Source organism: Dipteris shenzhenensis, chromosome 3, assembly GCF_047967505.1.
Source record: "Dipteris shenzhenensis isolate YYH24624 ecotype China chromosome 3, Dip_SZ_1.0, whole genome shotgun sequence".
Classification (NCBI taxonomy): Eukaryota; Viridiplantae; Streptophyta; class Polypodiopsida; order Gleicheniales; family Dipteridaceae; genus Dipteris; species Dipteris shenzhenensis.
In genome coordinates this window covers 36759798-36781833 of record NC_141598.1, presented here as the reverse complement: position 1 = coordinate 36781833, position 22036 = coordinate 36759798, and the positions used below count along the sequence as shown (strand labels likewise).

Sequence of the window (22036 nt, the reverse complement as noted above, 5' to 3'; positions counted from 1 at the left end):
TCGGGGTACTAATAGACTTCCCCCCCTCCATTTTAAACCTCTGCAGTACTTTGTCAATGTACTCCTTCTGTGACAGAAACAAAAGTCCCTTGGACCTGTCACGAGTAATCCGCGTGCCAAGAATATAGTTGGCATCACCCAAGTCTTTCATGTCAAAAGACTTATGCAGTTGTTTCTTCAAAGTTACTAATCTCCTACTGAGATTTACTGGCAATCAGCATGTCATCCACATATAGAATGAGTAGCATCAAACTGCCATCCTTTGCCCGTTTGGTGTACAAGCAATGATCGGTCTCACACCTATGATACCCTTGGGACTGCATGAAGGCATCAAACTTCTTGTACCATTCTCTTGGTGCCTGCTTGAGTCCATACAAGCTCCTTTCGAGCTTACACACAAGCTGCTCTTTCCCTTTAACAGCATATCCCTCTAGCTGACTCATGTAAATCTCATCATGGAGATCTCCGTGAAGAAAAGCAGTCTTCACATCCATCTGACATAAATCCATGTCCTCATGAGCAACAAGAGCTAACACTGCTCTCAAAGTAGTCATCTTGACGACAGGGGAAAAGATCTCATCAAAGTCAATGCCCTTCTCTTGCTTAAATCCCTTGGCAACCAATCTGGCCTTATACCTCGGTAAAGCATTTGAATCCACTTTGACTTTGTAAACCCACTTGCATGGCAAAACCTTTCTGCCTGCAGGTAGCTGCACCAAGTCCCATGTATCATTTTGAAGTAAGGAGTCCATTTCTGACTGCATGGCTTTCTCCCACTTCCTTTTCTCTGTTCTTCCCATAGCTTCCTTGAAGCTGGAAGGCTCACCACAATCTGTCAGCATGATAAAATCAGCCACATTGTTGGCTCCTGGAACAAACCTGTCAGGAGACCGTTGTACACGGGTGCTCCTCCTAACAAAATGTTCCGGATTAGGCTGCTGTCCAGCCTGTTCGTCATGCATGACGGGTTGCTGTACCACCATATCTGGCTGTTCTACAGCCCCATCTGCTGGCATATCCAGTGGTGCATCATTGGCAAAATTATCTGGCTGATTTCCAGCCTGTATACCCTCTTGAACAGGGTTATCTGCAGCAGCCTGCTGCTGCATATAAAAGGGCATTCTTTGCTGTCCAACATCATCATAAATAACCCTCCTGTATTCCACAGGTTGCACGGGTTCCTTGTGTACACTATCCTCTTTAAAGATGACATCATTGCTGCGTATAATCTTCCGTTTAACGGGATCCCATAACCTGTACCCCATTTCACCTTCGTCACCATAACCCATGAAGATGCATCTGAAAGACTTTGGTTCCAGTTTGGTGCGCAGTTCTTTGCGTATATAAGCAAAGCACTCGCAGCCAAACACACGTAAGTGCTTATATGAAGGTGGCTTGCCAGACCACACCTCCTCTGGCACTTTCAACTCCAAAGCCTTGTTTGGCGACCTGTTAATAATGTGAACTGCTGTTTGCACGGCTTCTGCCCAAAAACCATGGGGTAATGCAGCATAAGACAACATACATCGAACCTTCTCCTGAATAGTTCGATTCATTCGCTCACTTACACCATTTTGAGATGCATTATGAGGGGCTGTGAGTTCCTGTTTGATGCCCTTAGCTTCGCAAAACTGCACAAAAGCATGTGACACATACTCACCCCCATTATCGGATCTGAGGCATTTCAGCCTGCGACCTGTCCGATTTTCAACCTAAGCGACAAACTTCTTGAAAGCATCTAAGGCATCGCTTTTATGCTTCAAGAAATAGACCCACACTCTGCGTGTGGCATCATCAATAAAAGTAATGAAATACTTTGCACCCCCTAGTGATAACTGTGGCATCTCACACAAATCAGTGTGCACTAGATCAAGCGGTGCTCTATTCTGGGGAGTTCTCCTCTTATGAGGAGTCACAGAATGCTTGCCAAATATGCAATGATCACAAGTAGGCAAATCTGAAAAAGAAAGAGACGGCAGATAACCCAAACGTGACAGTTCTTGCATTCCTTTAACAGACATGTGTCCCAACCGGCTATGCCACAATGAAACCTTTGGCAGCTCGGTTATGGCAACAACATGATTACCCACACTGGAAACATAAAGAGGGTACAAGGTATCACTCTTAAAACCCTCAGCCACTACAACCTGGCGATCAGTAATCACCCATTTGGAATCCCCAAATGTGGTGTGGTAACCACTGTCATCCAACAAGCCAGTGCTAATCAGATTTTTCTTGATTTGCGGCACATGGCGAACACCATCAAGCATAAATGTGCGTCCATCAGGGAACACTATCTGTATACTGCCAATCCCTGCAATCTGACATGCATAGTTGTTCCCAAGGTGAACAACTCCATGAGTACCTGTGTAGGAAGTAAACCACTCCCTATGAGGAGTAACATGAAAAGAAGCACCTGAATCCAAGAGCCAGGTGTGCATGTCATGGCCATCAATAACCAAAGTATGTGCAATTACAGCAGAAGAGCATAAAACATCATGTATGTCACTGTCACTATCCTCTGCTGCAACATTCACTGCATCCAAGTCATCTGCCTTGGCCTTGCCTTTGCCTTTACTTCCACTGCCTGCATCCTTTACTTCAGCCTTCTTGGCTTTCTGATCCCGTACAAACTTGAAGCACTTAGACTTCACATGTCCCTTCTTGCCACAATAAAAGCATTCAATATCCTTTTTACCACGGGACTGACTTCGGGATTTGGACTTACTAGCAGATCTCCCCTTCTGCTGAGTCCTGCCTCTTTCCTGTACCTGCAAAGCATTTGAAGACTTGCTGTTCGCATTATTTTTCCTGCTCATCTCCTCCATGAGGAGAGAGCTCTCTACATCAGCATATATAAGAGTGACATTCGAATTAGACAAGGTGGTCTTGAAAGTGTCCCAACTCTCAGGAAGGGTACACAACAAGAAAGTAGCCTTGAACTCCTCATCAAGGTTCAACCCCTGTGCAATCAGCTGTGTAAAGATGGCATTGAACTCACTCAAGTGTGAGGTCATAGCTGTACCTTCCTTCATGCGAAGATCAACCAGCTTCTTCAACCAATACACCTTACTGGCTGAACTCTTTTGGGCATACAACTCTGCTAGCCTCTGCCATACACCATAAGAGGTCTTTTCAGCCTGAACATTGTACACAAGAGAATCACTGAGAGTAAGCATGATAGCAGCCCTCGCGGACAGATCTAGCTCCTCCCATTCATCATTTGACATCCCAGATGGCTTGACACCCTTCACCCTTATGGGCTTAGAAATCTTCTTAAGCAGAAGTACATTCAAACACTGTTCTGCCCATAATGCATAATTGTGTGCCCCTTCCAACTTCTTTATGTTCAGAATTGATGATTCACTTCCCCCTGATGCCATATCAGATAAGGAAAGTACCTGACTCCCTGTAAGTCAAGAAAGACTGAATAAAATTCTGATTTCTCAGAAAAAACCTGCTCTATCAAGAGCCAGGAGCACTCACAATAGTGCTGTTTTTTACTGTCAGAAAATCTGCAGCACAACAGAAAATTTCTCTCCAGTTACTGACCTTCTGACACACTGTACCGTGCTCAAATAGGCATAAAAAACAGTAATTTCAGACAGCTGACAAGGCACAAAACACTGCTGTCCTGATCACTTCTCCCACCTCAGATGAGGTATTGCACTGATTTAATATGCATAAACCACTTGGCATACACTGTTTTGTTCACTGAAAAAGAGGCTCCAGACACTTCAGCCTGTCACAAACCTGCAACAGAAAATGGGACAAATCCCAAGCAATCACCCTTCTTCCAAGGGGATAAAAGGCATCTGAGGGTCTCAGACAGTAACCCAAGTGCTCTCAAGCAAAATCTGGGCAAAAGCCCCTTGATCTGACACCTGAACCAAGTGAAGAACACCTCAACACTGAGGTAGCATACAAAATGTAGCGCTCTCCTGGCACTTTCTCCTGACAATGCAATGCATAAACAGCCCTGTGTGCACAATAACAACACAGATCCCAACGTACAGACACTGAAGAGAAAATCTTTTGAGCACTCTCAACGATGGACAGTTAGGGACCGAGTAAACTCGATGCGCCCTGGCCAAGCGTGGCTCAACTGAGATTTTCAAAAAAAAATGTCGTACACAAAATGTGACCTGCAAGAAATGTCACTGAGTACACTGCGGAAACAAGACTAATGTGGGCTCCCTGGCTCCACACTGCCTCAAGGCATACACTGCATAAGCTTCCAGGCAAAAGCCCTTTGATAATGTCACCCAAAAGCTGAGATTTCACTCAGCAAAAGCATAAAAGTCCTCTGCAAGATCAAGGCATTACCTTCCCAAAACAAGATAACTGTGCAATCAACCACACACTGTGGTACTAGTCACCTCAAGCACAAGGGACACGAAGGTACTTGCTGTACTTTCAAAACACAGTTTTGAGAACTGAAAATGATCCTGAATGAAGAGCAGAGTGCTCTCTCTCCTTTCCTCTTCCCAAAAAAAAATGTACCTGCTGTGCTTTCTGTACCTGTGTACTAGTGCAGGGTACCAAAGTACCTGCTGTACCTGTGCAGGGTACAGATCCAAGAAGAGAAAAAAAAAAATTCGAAATGCAAATCTCTGATGAAGCTCCCTGACGCAGCCCTTGCCTCAGGCCGTACGGAGGTCCGTACGGTACGGTCGACTGCTGTCCGTACGACTGTACGGACGACCGTACGTCCGTACACCTGCATGCCGCCTCTCTGCTCGCGCTGCCTGCGCCCACGCGTGCGCGCCGCCTTGCCCTGCTCGCAGCTGTAGCAGCTAGCAGCTGCTGTTGCAGCTGCTGGCGCTGTTCGGCGCTGCCTTGCCCTGCTCGCAGATCCGCTGCAGCTCGCGCTACTGCCCGCACTACCCCGCTGCAAACCCGCGCTGATACCCTGTGCTGCCGATGCAGCTGCTGTTGCGCTGCCGCCCTGCTGTTGCCCGCACTGCCTCGCTGCAGCCCGCGCTGCCTTGCGCTGCTGCCTTGCTGGCCACTAGGGCAAAAAGGTAGGGGGAGTGGGTAGACAGGGGTAGGGAGGAAGTGAGGCTCTGATACCAGTTGAAGGGAAGGAAAGAGGGAGAAGAGCAACAGGGAGAAGGTGAGAGAGAGAGAAGACTTCAAATGTGCGGGTGTGAAGTGATGAGCCACACCACAAACTCATAGGTTTTATTAGGATTAGGTTTTTTCCCCCTATGACTGTCTTAAGACAATCATAGGTGTCATATCTTTAATAAAGGGGTGGCAATGTGCCTTTACCCCAACAGTAGCTCAGGGAGTCGAGACACACGTGCAGGAGACCCCAGAAATGGAAAATACGGAGGACCATCCGCAGGCAGGTCTTCACACTGTGCAGGAGACAGTAGCTCAGGATTTAATGACTCTTGATACTACTACCCCGGAGGTTCAGATTTTGGTTACTGAGACAGTTATCTAGCAGGAGACTACTCAGGCTGCAGTTACGGTGACGGATGCCTCTTCCCAGCAGTCCATTGAGAGAGTGGTATTTCACGACACAGGTCAGAGTCAGAGCCCGTCCCAAGATCTCATGCGCCTGTATGAGGTTCCCTCGAGACCTCTTTCTCTTCCCCGTCACACAGTACCTTCCTTTGTTGCTATGCGGAGTGTCCTTTTAGACACCCCTCCCAGTACAACCTCGTCCTCGCAGCTTTTCACTCCTGGTTTATCCAGATCTTTTGCGAGTGCGGTCACAGATTTCGCTCAATACCCAGACAGGCGTGAGGGTTGGGAGATCCTAGCAGATGAGATCGAGCGAGATTATCAGTCACTCATGCTTACAGGCACCTCGCCGCAGATTCTTCCTCTCCCTCTCACCTATTCCAGGACCAGAGTTAGGACGGCTCAGCTCTTTTCAGCTCTTCTGACTGCTAGACCTGACCCCAGGATGGTTGACAGAGATTTGCCCATTGAGTTTTGGCCCTTTTTGGCTCGAGGGGTTTCCACAGACTCCCTCACTCAATTGGAACTTCTCCCGGTATTTTGTCGACAGTCAGAGGAGGTAGAGGAGTACTTGGGATCTGTTACTCTCTCCAGAGAGGGGCACATTCTTCGTTTCTCCACAGGCAGCTTTTGATCCCGGGGGAGCGCAAGCTGGTCAGCTGAGTTACTTGACAGCGAGATTGCTAGACAGCTCATGAGCATGACTCAGTTTTCTTCGGTTCACCGTATTGTCGGCTCGCAGATTCATTCTTGCCCTAGGACTCTTCGACCTGGCTTCGGTGGCAAGGCCTTTCTGTTTCTGTTCTTTGAGGTTCAGGGAGACTTTGATTTGCCCAGGAGTGCTGGTTGGTTTGACTTTCAGCTCCTCAGTTTGCGCCAGAGTACTATTCCCTTGGATGGAGCCATTTTACATGAGTTGGGGCAGATTTGGAGTTTGATTAGAGACCGACTTTGGATTGCGCCGTCAGAGAGAGTGATTTGTGCCGCTGCCATTGGCACCCCCTCACTTCCATCCGATGTCTAGGTTGTCCTTCATTTCTTGGAATGTGAGAGGACTGAACGGCCGCAGATTTACCTCGGATGCAGATCGACGTAGATCGGGAGTCCCTAGATTGCAGTTGCTTAGGGACTCCCTTCGGTTTATTTCCTCAAGGTCCCCTCCAGACATTGTGCTTATCCAGGAGCAGAAGCTCTCCCAAGACAGGATTGACAGATGCAGATCCTTACTCAGAGGACAGAGCCAGACATATTGGAGCCCAGCGGATGGCACGAGGGGGGGGAGTTTGCATTTCAGTTTCAGCCAGGTGGGCCTCAGAGATCACCCAAGAGGGTACACTAGTGGAGAGCAGGGCATGCTTTGTTATTCTTCAGATTGAGAGCACAGCAGTTGGTGTTCTCAATGTGTATGCTCCCACGGATCCAGCCCACAGACGGGCTTTTTGGAGACAGCTCAGAGAGTCCCTTCCTCAGGCAGACACCTGGATTGTTGGAGGAGATTTCAACATGGTTGAATTCTCTGAAGACAAGTCGGGCCAAACAGAGGGTGGCCTTTCTGATAGGGAGAGAGTGGAGTGGGATAGTTTTGTTTTGCATGCTGGACTTCATGATGCAGCTCGGTTGGACGACTTTCGTCACTTGGCTGACAGTCTTCAGTTCTCTTGGTCCGGGGTTTGCCATGGCTCTCTTTCTTTGGTCAGACTTGACAGGTTTTATATTGGCCAATGGGGCTAGGCCAGAGGAGGACAGATTGGGATCCGCTGATTTCTATTCCACTCTTTACACTGCCGATCCAGTCACCGAGGAGATGATCAGAGCCAAAGAGGAGATTTGGAGTCATGTCCCCTAGATGGTCTCAGACAGGATGAGTCATGTTTTGGATAGCCCACTATCACTCCTGGAGATCACGGATGCGTTACATGAGCTGCCCAGAGACAGATGCCCGGGGGAGGACGGTTTGTCGCCACTTCTTTTTAGAGCTCTTTGGAATACGATTGGGCCTCATCTACTTTCTGCCTTTTCAGAGGCTCTCGATACAGGATCTTTGGGCAAGACATTATGAAGAGGTATGATTTGTCTCATCCCGAAAGGGGGAGACAAGACAGTCCTACGTAATTGGAGACCCATTACACTTCTAGGGACAGCCTACAAGATCCTAGCGAAGACCTTGGCTCTTCGCTTAAAGCCTCAAAGCTACTCAGATAGGATTTGTCCAAGATCGGAGTATCTTGGATAATATCTTCACTTTTTGGGAGGCTACTCACTGGGCGAAGGAGAGTCAGCAGGAGATTGCAGTTCTCCTTCTCGATTTTGAGAAGGCTAATGACAGGGTGGACTGGGGTTTCTTAGAGGGCACTATGAGGAGGCTAGGCTTCAGTGATAGATGGATTTTATGGTTCTCCTCACTTTACTCTCACTCCTCTAGCAGGATGGTGGTCTGTGGAGGCACAGGACCGGCTTTTCAGCTATCCAGATCGGTACGACAATGATGCCCGCTTGCACCTTACCTTTTCCTTTTCGTAGTGGAGGCTATGGGATACTTTATGCAAGCTACCAGTCATGGCACTTTGGGCCTTCATCTGCCTATCCGGCAGGAGCAGGAGCTTCTGGACACTAAGTTTGCTGATGACACGGCACTGACAGTCGGAGGAGATGCATATAATCTTGCTACTGCTGCGGATTCAATTGACAAGTTCTGCCTAGCCTCAGGGGGACTTGTCAATTTGAACAAATCAAAAGGCATCTGGACTGGAGCTTAGCAGGATACCCCAGCATGGGGAGGAGACAGAGGCTTTGTATGGATACCCAGAGGCACCTCCACGAGATATCTAGGCTTCCAAGTTGGCATTGAGGTGTCCCCGACACAACAGTTTGCCCCAGTTCTTGAGAGTATCCGGAGAAAGCTAGCCTACTGGAGTACGGCTAGACTTTCTTTGGCCGGAAGAGTGCTGGTACTCAACCAGGTTCTACTGGCGACTATGTGGTACGTTGCGTCATGTTGGTGCTTTCATGTTGACTCGATCCGTCAGGTGAGGAGATTGCTTCGGAACTTTCTGTGGAGTGGTGGTGATGGTTCTGAGGACACTAGGGCCAGAGTTTCATGGGATACTATCACTTTACCCTTCTCGCAGGGAGGACTTGGGGTTCTTGATCCGGAGATGCAGAGCAGAGCCCTTTTAGTCAACCTTCTTGTTAGAGGTTTGACTCCAGGAGATCAGCCGTTGAAGATCTAATTAGGTACTACTACCTTGCCATTTCTTTTCAGCATACCATCTCTTATGGTATATCTTGCATAAGTTTGGCCTTTTCTGGATGCCATGTCACTCTTTTCCCCGTGTTTGAATACATGAGCCTTAGGTCAAAGGCTCTAGACAAACTCGTCCACCTTTTGAGTTTCTCTAATCTCGGTCATTAGAGCACTTTCTAATACCGTGGAACTCATACTATGCATAATGCGTGATAACGCATCAGCAACTTTATTATCCTTCCCTCTTCGGTACCAAATTATCAAGTTAAACTCCGGCATGAGTTCTGCCCACCTAGCTTGGCGGCCTCTCAAGTCAGGTTGCTTACAAAAATGTTTCAGAGTATCATGATCAACATCAACATAAAACTCTGCCCCATACAAATAATGTCTCTATGTTTTCAGAGCATGGACAACAGCATACAACTCTAATTCATGAGTTGGCCAATTTCGTTGAGAGGGAAAAAGCTTCTTGCTTTCAAAAACTACTGGCCTTCCCTCTTGGAGAAGAACTGCTCCTACCGCAATGCCACTTGCATCGGTTTCAAGGAAAAACGGTTTCTAGGGATCAACTATTTTTAACACCGGTCCTGAGACCATAGCTTGTTTTATGGTGTTAAAACTCTCATGTTGATTCTGTCCGCATATAAAAGGTACTTTATCTGAGGTCAGATCAGTCAATGGCGATACTATTTCGGAATATCCTTTGATATGCCTTCGATAAAATTAGACAAATCCCAAGAATGATCGCAAAGCGGTCAAACTCTGAGAGATAGGCCAAGTCAGTATCGCGGCCACTTTCTTTGGCTCCATTTCTACCCCCTTAGGAGTAATAATGAATCCTAAATATTCAAGTCTTACCATACACAATACAGTTTTCTTTTTATTTACATAAAGATTGGCTTTCCTCAAAGTATTGAACACTATTCTTAAGTGTTCGTGATGCTCAACAATACTTTTGCTGAACACAAGAATATCGTCAATAAAATATACTACAAACTTCCCGATATACGGAAGTAGTAAATCGTTCATAAGCATGACGAATGTAGCTGCAACATTGTTAAGTCCAAAGGGCATTACCAAAAACTCATAATGTCCAAACCTGCTTGGTTTTATGCACATCCTTGGCTCTAATACGAATCTGATGGTAGCCACATTTAAGATCTATCTTACTGAAAATTACGGCCCCATGTGACGCATCTAGCAAATCATCGATCCGAGCCATCGGATACTTGTGCTTAATAGTGATATTATTCAATGCTCTGTAATCTATGCAGAGGCAAAAAGTATCATCTTTCTTTTTTTTTAATATCATTGGCGAGGCAAAAGGTGAGAAACTGGGTTGAATCTACCCCAACTTAAGGTATTCTTCCAGTTGTCTCCGTACCTCCGCTTCTTCGGTAAAACTTAACCTATAGGGAGGTCTTTTACAGGTTCTGCCCCCGGGATTAGTTCAATCTTATGCTGAACATTCCACTCTGGAGGTAACTCATCCCTAAAATAATCTGAGAACTCTACTATTTGATCAGCCAGCTTAGCCATCTCTCCATTTTAGGTAACATTAGTGCTAGCCGAAGAACCGTCAATCGGCTCTACCGATGCTGTACAAAGAAACAAAAACTCTTCTTGAGCTTTTCAAACTTCCATTACGGAAACCAACGGTCCTTGAGGTATATCTTTTTCACCTCGTAAGACATACAGCACATCAATTATCTTGCATTGATAAATGTGCATTTTCCAATCTATGGATGGATTCTTCTTAGAATGCCAAGCCTTACCTAGGGCTATGTCTGCATGAGCAAGCTTTGTCATTTCAAAATCAGCTTATCAACATAGTCCTAAATTCGAAGTTCCAACTAGGTAACCCTCTCGTCCCATACTTCAGTTGAGCTTCCGTCTGCCATTCTGACTATATATGCATAGTCAGATCGGCTAGTCTTTAATTTCAGCTTCTTTACAAACTTGGAGTTAATTACATTGTGCGTTGACCTGAGTCAAACAACACAATGACATCATGATTGGCTACTTGCCCTTTCATCTTAATTAACTCCGTATTGTTAAAGGCTGTATACCCCTTGCTGCCGGCTTTGAAAGGACATTTACAGGTGCACTAGTTACTAGCTTAGCAACAGATACACATAACAAAACAGATACTGACCTATGAGAAGATCCCGCTAGCTGAATCTGCATCTGTTCTGCTTTGGGACTTCCCTCCATTTTCACGTCACATTCTGACTCCTGAGATCACTATCTCAGCCATCCGACGATCCTTGTTTCGTGGACAATCTTTCCACTGATGAGGCTAAAGGCATCCAAACACAAGCCTTCTCTCCTTGCTTTTTCTCTTTGCTCTGGGTTCAAAGAAGACTTTGATCAAGCCCGGCTGCCATTGGTGTTACTTTTCTTTTCATTCCAATGGTGGTACTTGATTTAGGAGTCTCAACTGGCTTCGCCTACTTGGCTTGACGACTAGGCTGTGAGGCACTCCCTTTGCGAATCCACTTTTCTTAAACCCAGTTTTCTTCGGGTACTCATACCGAGTCCCAACCTACACAAACCCACTTGGTCTATTCCCTTTGGCATCCTCATAGTTCAGGGCTATGGCAATTGCTTCATCTAGCGTGTTCGCATACTTAGCCCGAACTTCCATCTTAATCCGATCATTCAGTCCAAAGATAAAATCTTTTACCTGGATTGACTGAGGTAGAGATTCATAAACTTTCATTACACTTTCTCTGAACTTATCAGCGTATTCCGCCACTGATAAATTTCTCTGACGAAGGTTTCGATACTGATCCCAAGCTCGGGATGCTTCGTCAGGAGGTAAGAAGTGTTTTTTAAATTCTTTTTTAAACCCCTCCCAAGTAGTGGATGCCATACCATCTTTCTACTGTTTTATCCACCACCTATCCACTGCCTCATTAAACATATGGGCGGCCTCGCGGATTTTCTTCATATCATTCCTGATTTCACAAATGGCGAAAGCCTCGTCCCATTTGTGTAACCAGGTCTCTATGATATCGGAACGACGGTCAAACATCCGACCAGAATACTTTTCTCACCTATAATTGGCAATATTAGGCACCTTAGCCCTCCTAGGCTCAACCGTATGAACACTGGTTTCAGACTCCATTGGAGATTTACCTTTCTCTTCATGAGATGGTCTAGCAGACATACTATGAACCATTTTCCTGAGCTCGGATTGCCCTACATTTTCTTGTAACTGTTGCGCTAAAATATGTTGCAAGGCATCCTCCAATAAGGCAATTCTACCAGCCAGTGTATGGCCTACTGGGCGCGACACCTGTTGGGTCGACCGGACTCCCGACTCTACGGGATCCACCCTAGAAGCTTCTTCTTCAACTTCCATTTAGGTCGATGGATGTTTTTTTAATAAATAAAGCACCGCCTAAAACTCTATTTACAAACTGCTTTTCAATCTCATAACCACAAAAGGTGTCTAAACAGGCTAACCATCAACTGAAAATAGCTCAAAACCAAGATGAATATCTTTTCCCTATACTAGGGAAATATCTGCAATCTCAAATAACTCAAACACCGAGGGCAAATAAACTAGCATATACCCCAACAAAACGTAAAAGGCATAGAAAGCTCCCTGGTCATATTTCTGCTGCATGAAGAGATCAACTAGTCCCTGCAAGCCACTCCAATACGCATTTATGGCCTGCCTTGTGACCACGAACATGCGGGACTGTCTACCCCTTCCCACGAGCTCACGACCAAGCGCAGTGCCTCTCCAAATCCCAGTTACATTCCTAGTCCAGCCAAATGTGAACAGGCCTACGAGACTAGCCTCTTCTCCAATTTAAAACTGTGTCGTCGAATTATCTTCCATTGACCAAACAGGTCTTTATGAGCGCAATCTTAACTCGTGTTCAGCGACTAAGTGCAACCAATGAAGGCCTGGCTCTACGGGCTACCAGGCCCAATAGCCGAGTCCACGACTAGCAAGCCATTTATAATGTCGTAACGCCCGAACTTTGCAGAGCAATTGACCCACAGCGTCTCACAACCAACCTCCTGTACATTCACGTACAATTACCGTACAACCACGTACGGCTGCCCGTCGTATAGAGGCCTTGGCCCTTTAGCAGCCCTTACTCAGGCGTATGATATGCCAGTCATACACCCGTGCAAACACCCGTACATGGACCATATTGCAGTTTGTCAGCAGCCCGTGCTGAGGTCGTACAACAGCATATAAGCCAAGCCCTGCACAATCCGTACACACCGCCAATCGACCAGCCTGCGTCCACGCCTATGTGATGACCAGCAGCTCGCCCAATAGCTCCCGTACCATTATCTACTCCTCAGCCCGTGAGCTTAAGCATACGCCCAGCCAGCCCAAGACCTCTCGTGATCCGTCATCTGTAATCCCCCTTTTCCAATCACTTGGCTCTGATACCAAAATATTACGATCACTCTCTTTAACTCGCTTCACATCATCAGTTTAACAATCAATCACGGGGCAAGCACTCGAATTTTTCCTCCAAGCCAACCTCGGTGGTAGCAAAACTATAGAATAGTCAACAACGTGAAGGCTCAAGCTTGCCAATTCCACCAAGCCCCAAAATTCCCTAGATGGATCTAGTATGCCACATGTCTACATTAGGGGGTATCTCCTAAATGCATCATTTACCCCTCTCTTGGGATATCATTGAAATCATTTGCCCCTTGGCACATTTAATGCATTTAGACCCCTTAGCCTTAGATCCACCTAGTCTTGTGCCATGTCACCCTCAACAAGGACCTTGACCTTGATTCCTTTTTTGATCATTTACGTGAAGCCCAAACAAATATAATACAAACATTGATCCTTTAAAGGAAAATGTCGACTAACCCTTCCGAGGTCATGTTGCCTCAACTTGAGCGTAACAAATAGCCCTTTTTCCCCCTTCATTACAGCCATCCATTCCTAATAGAATTTTGCCCTCAAAATTTCACATTCTGGCTGTCCAGAAAAAAGTGCAGCAAACAGCAACTACTAATTCAGCCTGGTAGGAGATAGGGGTACTCCTGGACAATGCTTTCTAGCTGCCATGAGTTCTCATCCTCAGGGAGTCCCTGCCACTTGATGAGATACTCTATGTAGACCTTGTTTCGGAGCACATGGTATCTGAAACCCATGATGTCCTCCGGGACAAGAGGATGTGACCCTCCTCATCCATAGGTGGTAGCTCCGAAAGAACTTGCACATGCTATCCTACATGCAGCTTCAACAAGGACACATGGAAAACATCGTGAATCTTGGAGATATTGGGTAGCTCCAACTCATATGCCACCTCTCCAACTTTGCGGATGATCTTGTAGGGGCCGTAATACCTGTGAGCAAACTTTGTGTTGGTGTTACCTTTCAGTGAGGCATAACAGTTATTATGGAGGCGTAAACGCGCATAATCTCCTCCTTCGAAAGACAAATAGCTCCTGCGTTCATCCGCATACTTCTTCTGCTTGGTTTGGGCATCCTACATATTCTTCTTAGCCAATTGTACAAGGGCATCCATTCATTCCAAGTCACTTCTTGCTTGTGGATTTTTCACAGCCATGTCTGAAATAAAAGGCGGCATCCCAATCTCGCATCCATACATTGCTTCAAAAGGGCTCATGCCAATAGAAAAGTGATTGGTACTGTTGTAACAAAATTCAGCAAGAGCCAACCACTTATCCCAGGACTTCTGTGCGTCATGACAAAAGTGACTCATGTATTCCTCCACCCATTTGTTCACCCTTTCTAACTGTCCATCCATCTCAGGGTGCTAAGCAATGCTAGGTGTGAGGAGAGTACCCACTGTTGTGAATAACTCCTGCCAAAAATGACCCGTAGATTTTGCATCTCTGTCACTGACAATTTCCTGAGGGAAGCCATGATGATTAAAAACATGCTCAATAAATTACCAAGCGACCTATGATCCTGAATACCGGGTCCTAGTGGGTATGAAGTAAGCCTGTTTTGTCATTCTATCCACCACCACATAAATGCTATCCTATCCCCTCTCTGTAAAAGCCAACCGTACTCAAGGCTTCATGGACAAATTGTGCTGCATAAGAAAGTACTTAGGTGTCCTATGATCTATCATAACCTTAATCTTGCCACCGTAAAGATAGTGGTGCCATTTCTCGAAAGCATGTAGGATAGCCAACATTTCTTGATCATAAACATGATAGTTCAATTCCTTGGCTTCAAATTTCCTGCTCTCAAAAGCTATCACTCCATGCTCTTGTCTCAAAACAGCCCCCGGACCTTTGCCACTTGCAACCGTCTCTACAATGAAGGGCCGTGCGAAATCCGGGCATTACAGGTGCATAACTCAAGGCATCTTTGAGGTCCTCAAAACTGAGTTGTGTTTCTTCTGACAACTTGAAGGCATCATTTTTCAACAAGGCAATGAGAGGGACTGCCCTTTTAGCAAAATGTTCAATAAATCTCCTATAAAAAGAAGCAAGACCCAAAAAGCCTCTAAGTTGTGGGATTATGTGGTTTGGTCACTCCCTTATGCATTTGACCTTGGCTGGATCCACCCGAATTCCATCCCTGCTCACGATATGACAAAGATACTCAACCTCTTCTGCCATGACAGTGCGCTTGCTGGCTTTAAGCATAAAGCTGATGCAACCTCAGAAGTTCCAGTGCTTGCTTGACATGTCTGATGTGTTCCTACTTATCCTTGTTGTAAATGAGGATGTCATCAAAAAATACCAGCACACATTTGTAAAGGGGCTGCAAAATCTTTTTCATGAGTGCCTGGAAAGTAGCCGGTGCATTGGTCAATCCAAAAGTCATCACTTTGAACTCATATAAACCTCTCTCTGTGCAAAAGGCTATCTTGTGCTCATCTCCTTGTTCATTCTGATTTGATGGTAGCCTGACCTAGCTTTTTGCCCCTCTCTCTTTTTTTCTTTTTGAAGGGGGGGAGGGGTCCTAAGTCACCTAGGACAGTTATGACAGCCCTAACCTAAGACTACTAGGATTGTTAGGGCACTGACTTAGGCTAACCTAACCCTCTAGCTAAACCCAAGCTACCTAACTAGACCTACTAAACCTAACTAGAGATAAACCTAACCTAACCGACTCACCTAAACTAACTTTGGTGAAAATCTAACCTAAGAATTAATAAGTTTTAGGCTACGGTGTTTGCAAGCGGCATGGGCGCACAAGAGTACCGATTGCACGGTGACACAAGATTGGGCAAAGATCGGGCAGGAGTGGCAGCATGGATGAATGGGCGTTGTGGGTGAGGGAAGGCTCACGAGCGTTGAGGGTGTGGGAAGGCTCACAGGCGACGCAAGTGATTATGCATGTCCCCATTGTGCATCAGTAGTATTCGTGCGGGCAAGGATTTCCTTTGGCCATTTTCTGTCCAGATGGCTTTCCTTCGTTTACCGCAATGAAGGGGCAATGGGTACAAGGCCCAAGGAAAGTGCTCTGATACCAATGTAACAAAGGGGTAGGGGCAGAATTGGAGAAGGGGGAAATAGGAGAGTAGGAGAGAGAGATAGGCGAGAAGAGAGGAGAAGGGGTAGGAGAGAGAGAGGGAGAGAAATGAGGTAGGGAAAAGAGAGAGAGAGAGTGGGCGCAGGAAGGAGAGAGGGTGAGAAAGAGAGTAGGCAGCAGGTAGCAGGAAGGAGAAAGGGGAGTAGATGGGATTAGATGTCACATCGAAAAATGAACAATGAGGGTGGATGGGGACTTATATAGTCCCTCCACATTTCCCACCTAAAAGGCTAAAAGGGCTCTAAAGGGCCTCTAGAATAGCCCCTTTCCCCCTTCATTACAACAAGCAACTAGTCATGTGGAATGATAGCGTACTCGAGGAGCATGGCAAGCCACTAGGAAAGTCACATTATATGCAGTGGCCGAGATAGGAGAGAGGCCCTACTTCCTCCGTAGGATGTTGGAAAGCTTTCAGAAAGCTTCCTGAGGTTAAAAATTGCAAGTAGTGAGTCATCTCAGAGGAAGTGCCGGAAGGATTCGGCAAATTGATGCAGCCATTCCAAACTGGATTGGATCGACACGGATGATATACCTATTTCTTGTACCACTTGGATGGGAGCCTTCTCAAGATTAGGCATTCATTTTCAGATTATTGCTTTGCCACGACCACACGAGGATGCCTTGGTTTTCGATATCCAGATGGGAGGCAAGCTGTCTAGATCTTCAGATGATGTTCTTTCGGGAATTGCTTTCCCGCCTATCAGGGTCATTGGCTTTGTGGAGCATGGTGTGGATTATGGAGCATGGCACCTAGACCCTGATCCACTTCTCTTGGCCTTGGGTTCATGGAGATTGATGGCTCTATGGTGGGGCCCCAATCAAGTATCTACAGTGGAACCCAGGAGAATGGGAATAGATTGACAAAGGGCATCGAGAGAAGAGTCTCCCCTTCTTTTGTTACATGGTAAGTAATGCCAGGAGATTTCAGATCACTTGCACAGGTTGGAGACCTTCCAGAGCTCCTCACATTGGGAGAATTTTCAGATTTTTGCTGATTTGCAGAAAGTTTCCTAGAGGAGTCTCTGGAAATCCCACAGGAATAGAAAGATCACTCTTTTCTTTTGGCTTTCATTCATGGTGGGATTGCAGTTAAATTGTGGAGATCCCGGTTTGGAGCAGATTCCACGTGTCTTCGTTGCCACTCTGCAATGGGATCAGTTCAGCATTGCTTATGGGCTATAAAAAGGCAACAATCATTTAGAAGGGGATTGCTAGGATTTTCAGCACCTTTTCCACGCACCCCTTCTACTCGCACTTAAAGCCCTTTTTTTTTTTGGGGCTTGCACTTTAAGCCTTGCATAGTGCTAATGACACCTGATGGTCTTTCTAGAACCATCGGTACCTTGCTCCTTAATCAAGCCCAAGATACATATGTCCAACCTATGTTGAGGAGAGAGGCAACGATCCGGATCTGTTGCCCTCCATCATAAGGTTATCTCCCTAAAAGTTTCAAATACTATCCTCCAAAAAACTTGGGACCATTGTCTAGAGGAAGTGAGTGTTATCATGAATCTCTTCACATGTGACGAACTCCACACTCACTAAGCGAGTAAGGATACCACTTTTATGGGGAAGGCATGCCTCCACTTTAAGAGCCAGACTATCATCCCCCAAGTGAGCACATGTTGAATGCATCTCTCACATAATATGATCTTGAACCAACAAAACTAGATTCTCTATGCCAAAGGGAAGCCCCACAAGCAATGGAAGATCGTCTCCATGACTCATGTCGTTCAGCGATTAGTGTCATACCTCCTTATTTGCTCTAGTTAGGGGCCCATGGAAAAGGTCCACCATTTATCACTAGCTAAAAGTAGAAAATTTGCAATGGCTGGCGGCTCATCAGGAGCCATGTGTTAGTACCAGCCTCTCGGATGTGGACGTCCAAGGGGATGCCCCTAGCAACAATCCTCTATCACTATTGGTGATGTATGAGAAGAAATAACCTATGTGGTCATGTCTCAGAAGGTCAAAATGGATCCCATTGCACCTCTCTAAGGGGAACGACATTTCCACAATCCTAGGAGAGAGACTACAATCCTAGAGACCTATCCAATCCAAAATGTCGGGAGGTCCTCATGTGCATGACTCATGCCCTTGCCCCATGCCTCTAACTAGTTGCCTCGATGTACCAACATCTAACCCCACCTCCTCTATCCAACATCTAACCCCTCTCATATGCATCAAAGCATTGAGGCAATTCAACTTTTGAGCTAGAGTCAGCTTTGAGTCCCCACGGATAGGGTTGCCTACTGTCCCACTATACCCCAACTAATGTGCTTCTTACGCCCAAGATGGTCGCCTCCAAAACTCAAACCTCGAGGTGCCAAATGAGTGGCTGCCGCTAGATAAGCTCTCAACCAAGTGCATTTCCTCATCAAGTTCCATGTCGTCAAAGAGTGTGAGAAGCACTTCGTGAGATTCCACCTCTGTATAGCCTATCATTTCCCAACCACCCACTCTAAAGGAGCTTCGATGGCCCCGAGAGGCCTCACACAATAAGCTTGCCCAACAGGACTCAACTCTGCATTACTCCTGAATGACATGTTTGTTTTGATTTATTTAAATCTTTCTTTAGCTTATAGACTTTTCCTTCCTTACCCTTCACCTCGAATCCACAAGGTTGCTGCATGTATACCTACAATTTCAGATATCCATTAAGCAACGATCTCCCAATGTCAAGCCAGCCATAATGTGTGACAAAAAGTATAAGCTATCATATTTGGTATGATGCTGCAACGGACGATAAGGTTCCATCATTATAGCAAAATCTTTCATCATATTCTATGCCCGCCTTTTGGGCATATACATTTTACCAATCTCGCTTTGGACTTCTCAATACATCCATCACTCTTTGCTTTGTTCAGTAGATTCTTCTATTGCCAATGAAAATCTTGTTTAGTGGTAAATTTACTAGTCCAAGTTTTGGCCTATATGATAGTATCACCTCTTTCATGGCTCTTACTATATAAAATTATCACTGGCTTCAAGCTCAAATACGTCTCTAATGGTTGACAACAGAGCACAGCTTACGTTGAGCCTATCACGAGCCCTTTTGACCCTAGGAGACCTCAAAAGTCCATCCTCACTCGTGGAGGGTTCATCTTGTAATTAAACCTTCTTTAGCAATCTCATAGTACCATCTAGGACACTTAGGTTCCAATTCACCAACACCAAATGAAGGCTCTTCCGCAAAACAACGGGTTCCATTTTCTTCTCGTTCATTAGCTTCGTGATGCGACAGAATGATGTATCTTAGTTTGATAAAAGCAATGGCTTTACGTTAAAAATATCCCACATGAAGTACAATATGTGGACAATAAAGAGTCATCACAAAAAAGAACAAGGGCACGCCAAAGAAGGGGAGATAAGTTAGAATGGTCCATGGGTATGCCACAAACTTTCACTCATGTCTTGTAGTATGACCACATAAGAGCTAGAGTTTTATGAGGAATTACCTAGTCAAGAGCAATGGTGGACAATGAAGGAAGAGCGTACAAGGCAAACAAGGAGAAAGGATCCACAAGATTAAAAACGAAGACAATGGAACCTAGGAGCGGCATAAGGTAAGGGCTACTCACATAAAGAATGTATTGAGACTTTCACTTCTGTCACGAAAACAAGTACTACAGTTGCTCTCGCCCTCATTTCCACTTAAAATAATTTCAACTTGATGTGAATGATACCTTTCTAAATGGTTTATAAAAGATGATATACTTTAGTAACAGCCACCAAGGTTCATCGCAAAGGGCAAATAATATATGTACAGAAGCTGAAGAAAGCTTTGTCTAGCCTCAAAGTTTCTAAATGGTCTTTTCAAAGACTTAAGGCAAAGAGCATCTAGTACGCAAGCTGACGAAAGCTTTGAATGGCCTGAGACCCCCTCCCCATGCATGGTATAGGCATTAATTATTATCTTCAAGAAGTGGGTCGAACCGAGTCTAAATCAGATCATAATTCTATACAATCAAAGATTGTACGTTGAATGAATTGAAGTAACTGTTGTATCTGTTGATGATCTTGCCCTTTCTGTTACTCGGCATTGAATTTGAATCGAGTAGTACTTTGTCTAGTAAAGGTAGCTAGAAAGATGCGTTCATACACAGGCACTAGATTTGATGTTTGCGAAGTCAACTCTCAAAAGAATCTAACTTTTACATGTGATGATATGACACACCACGCCATTGCAGAAAGCTCATCAGCCAGCAAGTTCTCACCAGAGGAATAGCTCGTGCCACTATATTTATCCAGATAATATTAAACAGGAGCTAGACTGCACCCAGCAAAAGCAATCACTTGCTATCGACAAAAGCGAAAAAAGTCGAGCAAAGTGTCATGTAAATCAACGTGGGAACTCATTTTTTTAGGTCCCGCAAGTCTCCATTTTTCGCGATATCTTGCTTCCTGTAACAACGTCGCATCCCGTACAAAAAATTACGTTAATTTGAAAGACGGGCCTAGACGAGAAAATGATGGCATTCCTATTGTATCTCCAAAATGTCCGCGAGCTATGGAAGGCGAAGAGGATTGAAGCAGCTCACGTGTGAAAGCAGCGATTCATGCTACGCTATGATTGCAGGCTATGTTTCAATCTTGTGCTGCTGGAATGGCAGAAGAAACCCCTTGTTCATTGCAGTCTTGTTTTCAGTCGTCTGACTCGGAGCTCAAATGTACAACCGTACTGGAATGCAGTAAGTACAATAGAAGTGATTGAAGGCGAACCTGAGAAAGCGGCCATGGGAGGAGCGAGCAGCGGTGGTGAGGGAGGGCAAGCGAGAGGGACCGGGAGGGAAGCGAGAGGGGGAGGCAAAGGAGGTAGAGGTGAGACAGTGATGGCTATGGAGGTCAGCTATGGAGAGCTTCTCCAGGCCCATCTTCTTCTTCTTCTTCTTCACAGAAAAACATCACCTTAACTGCTCTTCCTCACCCCAATCCCTTCAAATATCAGCCACCGGATATTGCCCCCTCCCTCACACGTCACTTCCCTTCATCATCATTTTGCAACACCTGGCTCCACTTCACCCTCGTGCGCGCGTGCACACACACACACGTCACTTTGCCACCTTAGCACGCAGTCACCCGCACCCACCACATTAGTGACACGTTTGGTATGCACGTATTTGTTCAACGCTCAATGCCGCCACACGTATCTAATTGTCACACTGAAGGGGTGGTGGCTTGAGGCCGCGCCTCCCCTCCTTTCAAGGAGAGGGGTGCCAACACAAAGTGCTTCTCCCACCCTGCCATGCACCGATTTTTTGTAGATTTGCGAACTCTGGGGCTCGTGCGACTGCTCGAGCTCTTAGGGTGCTTACACACTACACCAACCCATGCCCATCCATGTTGCATTGAATGCATCTCGGCCCTGGGGTGGACATGCGCTGGCAATCTCAACCCATGTGCATGCCTGTAAACACCCTTAACTCTGTTGCCAAGTCAACAGGCCGGTGTAGGGCTTCTTGTGCTTGATGACGGCTCCCGCATGTGTGCCATTTCATCCTGCCTAGAGATTCCCTACCGACAACAATTTTGGCATCCATGTCAATGCCCATCTACTAGTTGTTGCTAAAGACTCCTCCCTTGCTACAGCTTTGGCTTCTTGCCATGAGGCCAACAATCTAATGGTTGAGCAAGGTTTTCACTTCTCGAGAGGCCATCGATTGGGCTCACTATAAGTACAGTCTCTTTCAATCCTTCTCTTGGATTTTGAGAAGGCTATTACACGATGGATTGGGCCTTCCCCTGCAGCGATTGAGCTTCTTAGCACAATGGATCATTAGTGTGTCTTCGTTTTATGCAAGCAACTC

At 45.9% G+C, this 22036-nt stretch overlaps 1 protein-coding gene across 11 annotated transcripts in view; it reads right to left on the bottom strand.

Moving 5' to 3' along the window:
- LOC147903728 (Tetratricopeptide repeat (TPR)-like superfamily protein) overlaps positions 1 to 21171 on the bottom strand; it is a 43707-nt gene extending 22536 nt beyond the window's left edge. For 8 of the 11 annotated variants that reach the window (XM_087400843.1, XM_087400884.1, XM_087400892.1 and 5 more), the window contains exon 1: positions 20952 to 21171. In XM_087400843.1, the coding sequence (XP_087256969.1) occupies positions 20952 to 21103 (152 nt within the window). In that variant the 5' untranslated portion in view covers positions 21104 to 21171. Of the gene's footprint in view, positions 1 to 20446; positions 20483 to 20951 lie in introns of those variants that run through there. The other 3 variants (XM_087400900.1, XM_087400917.1, XM_087400909.1) reach the window with 3 other exon arrangements.
- Between the last annotated feature and the right edge of the window lie 865 nt (positions 21172 to 22036).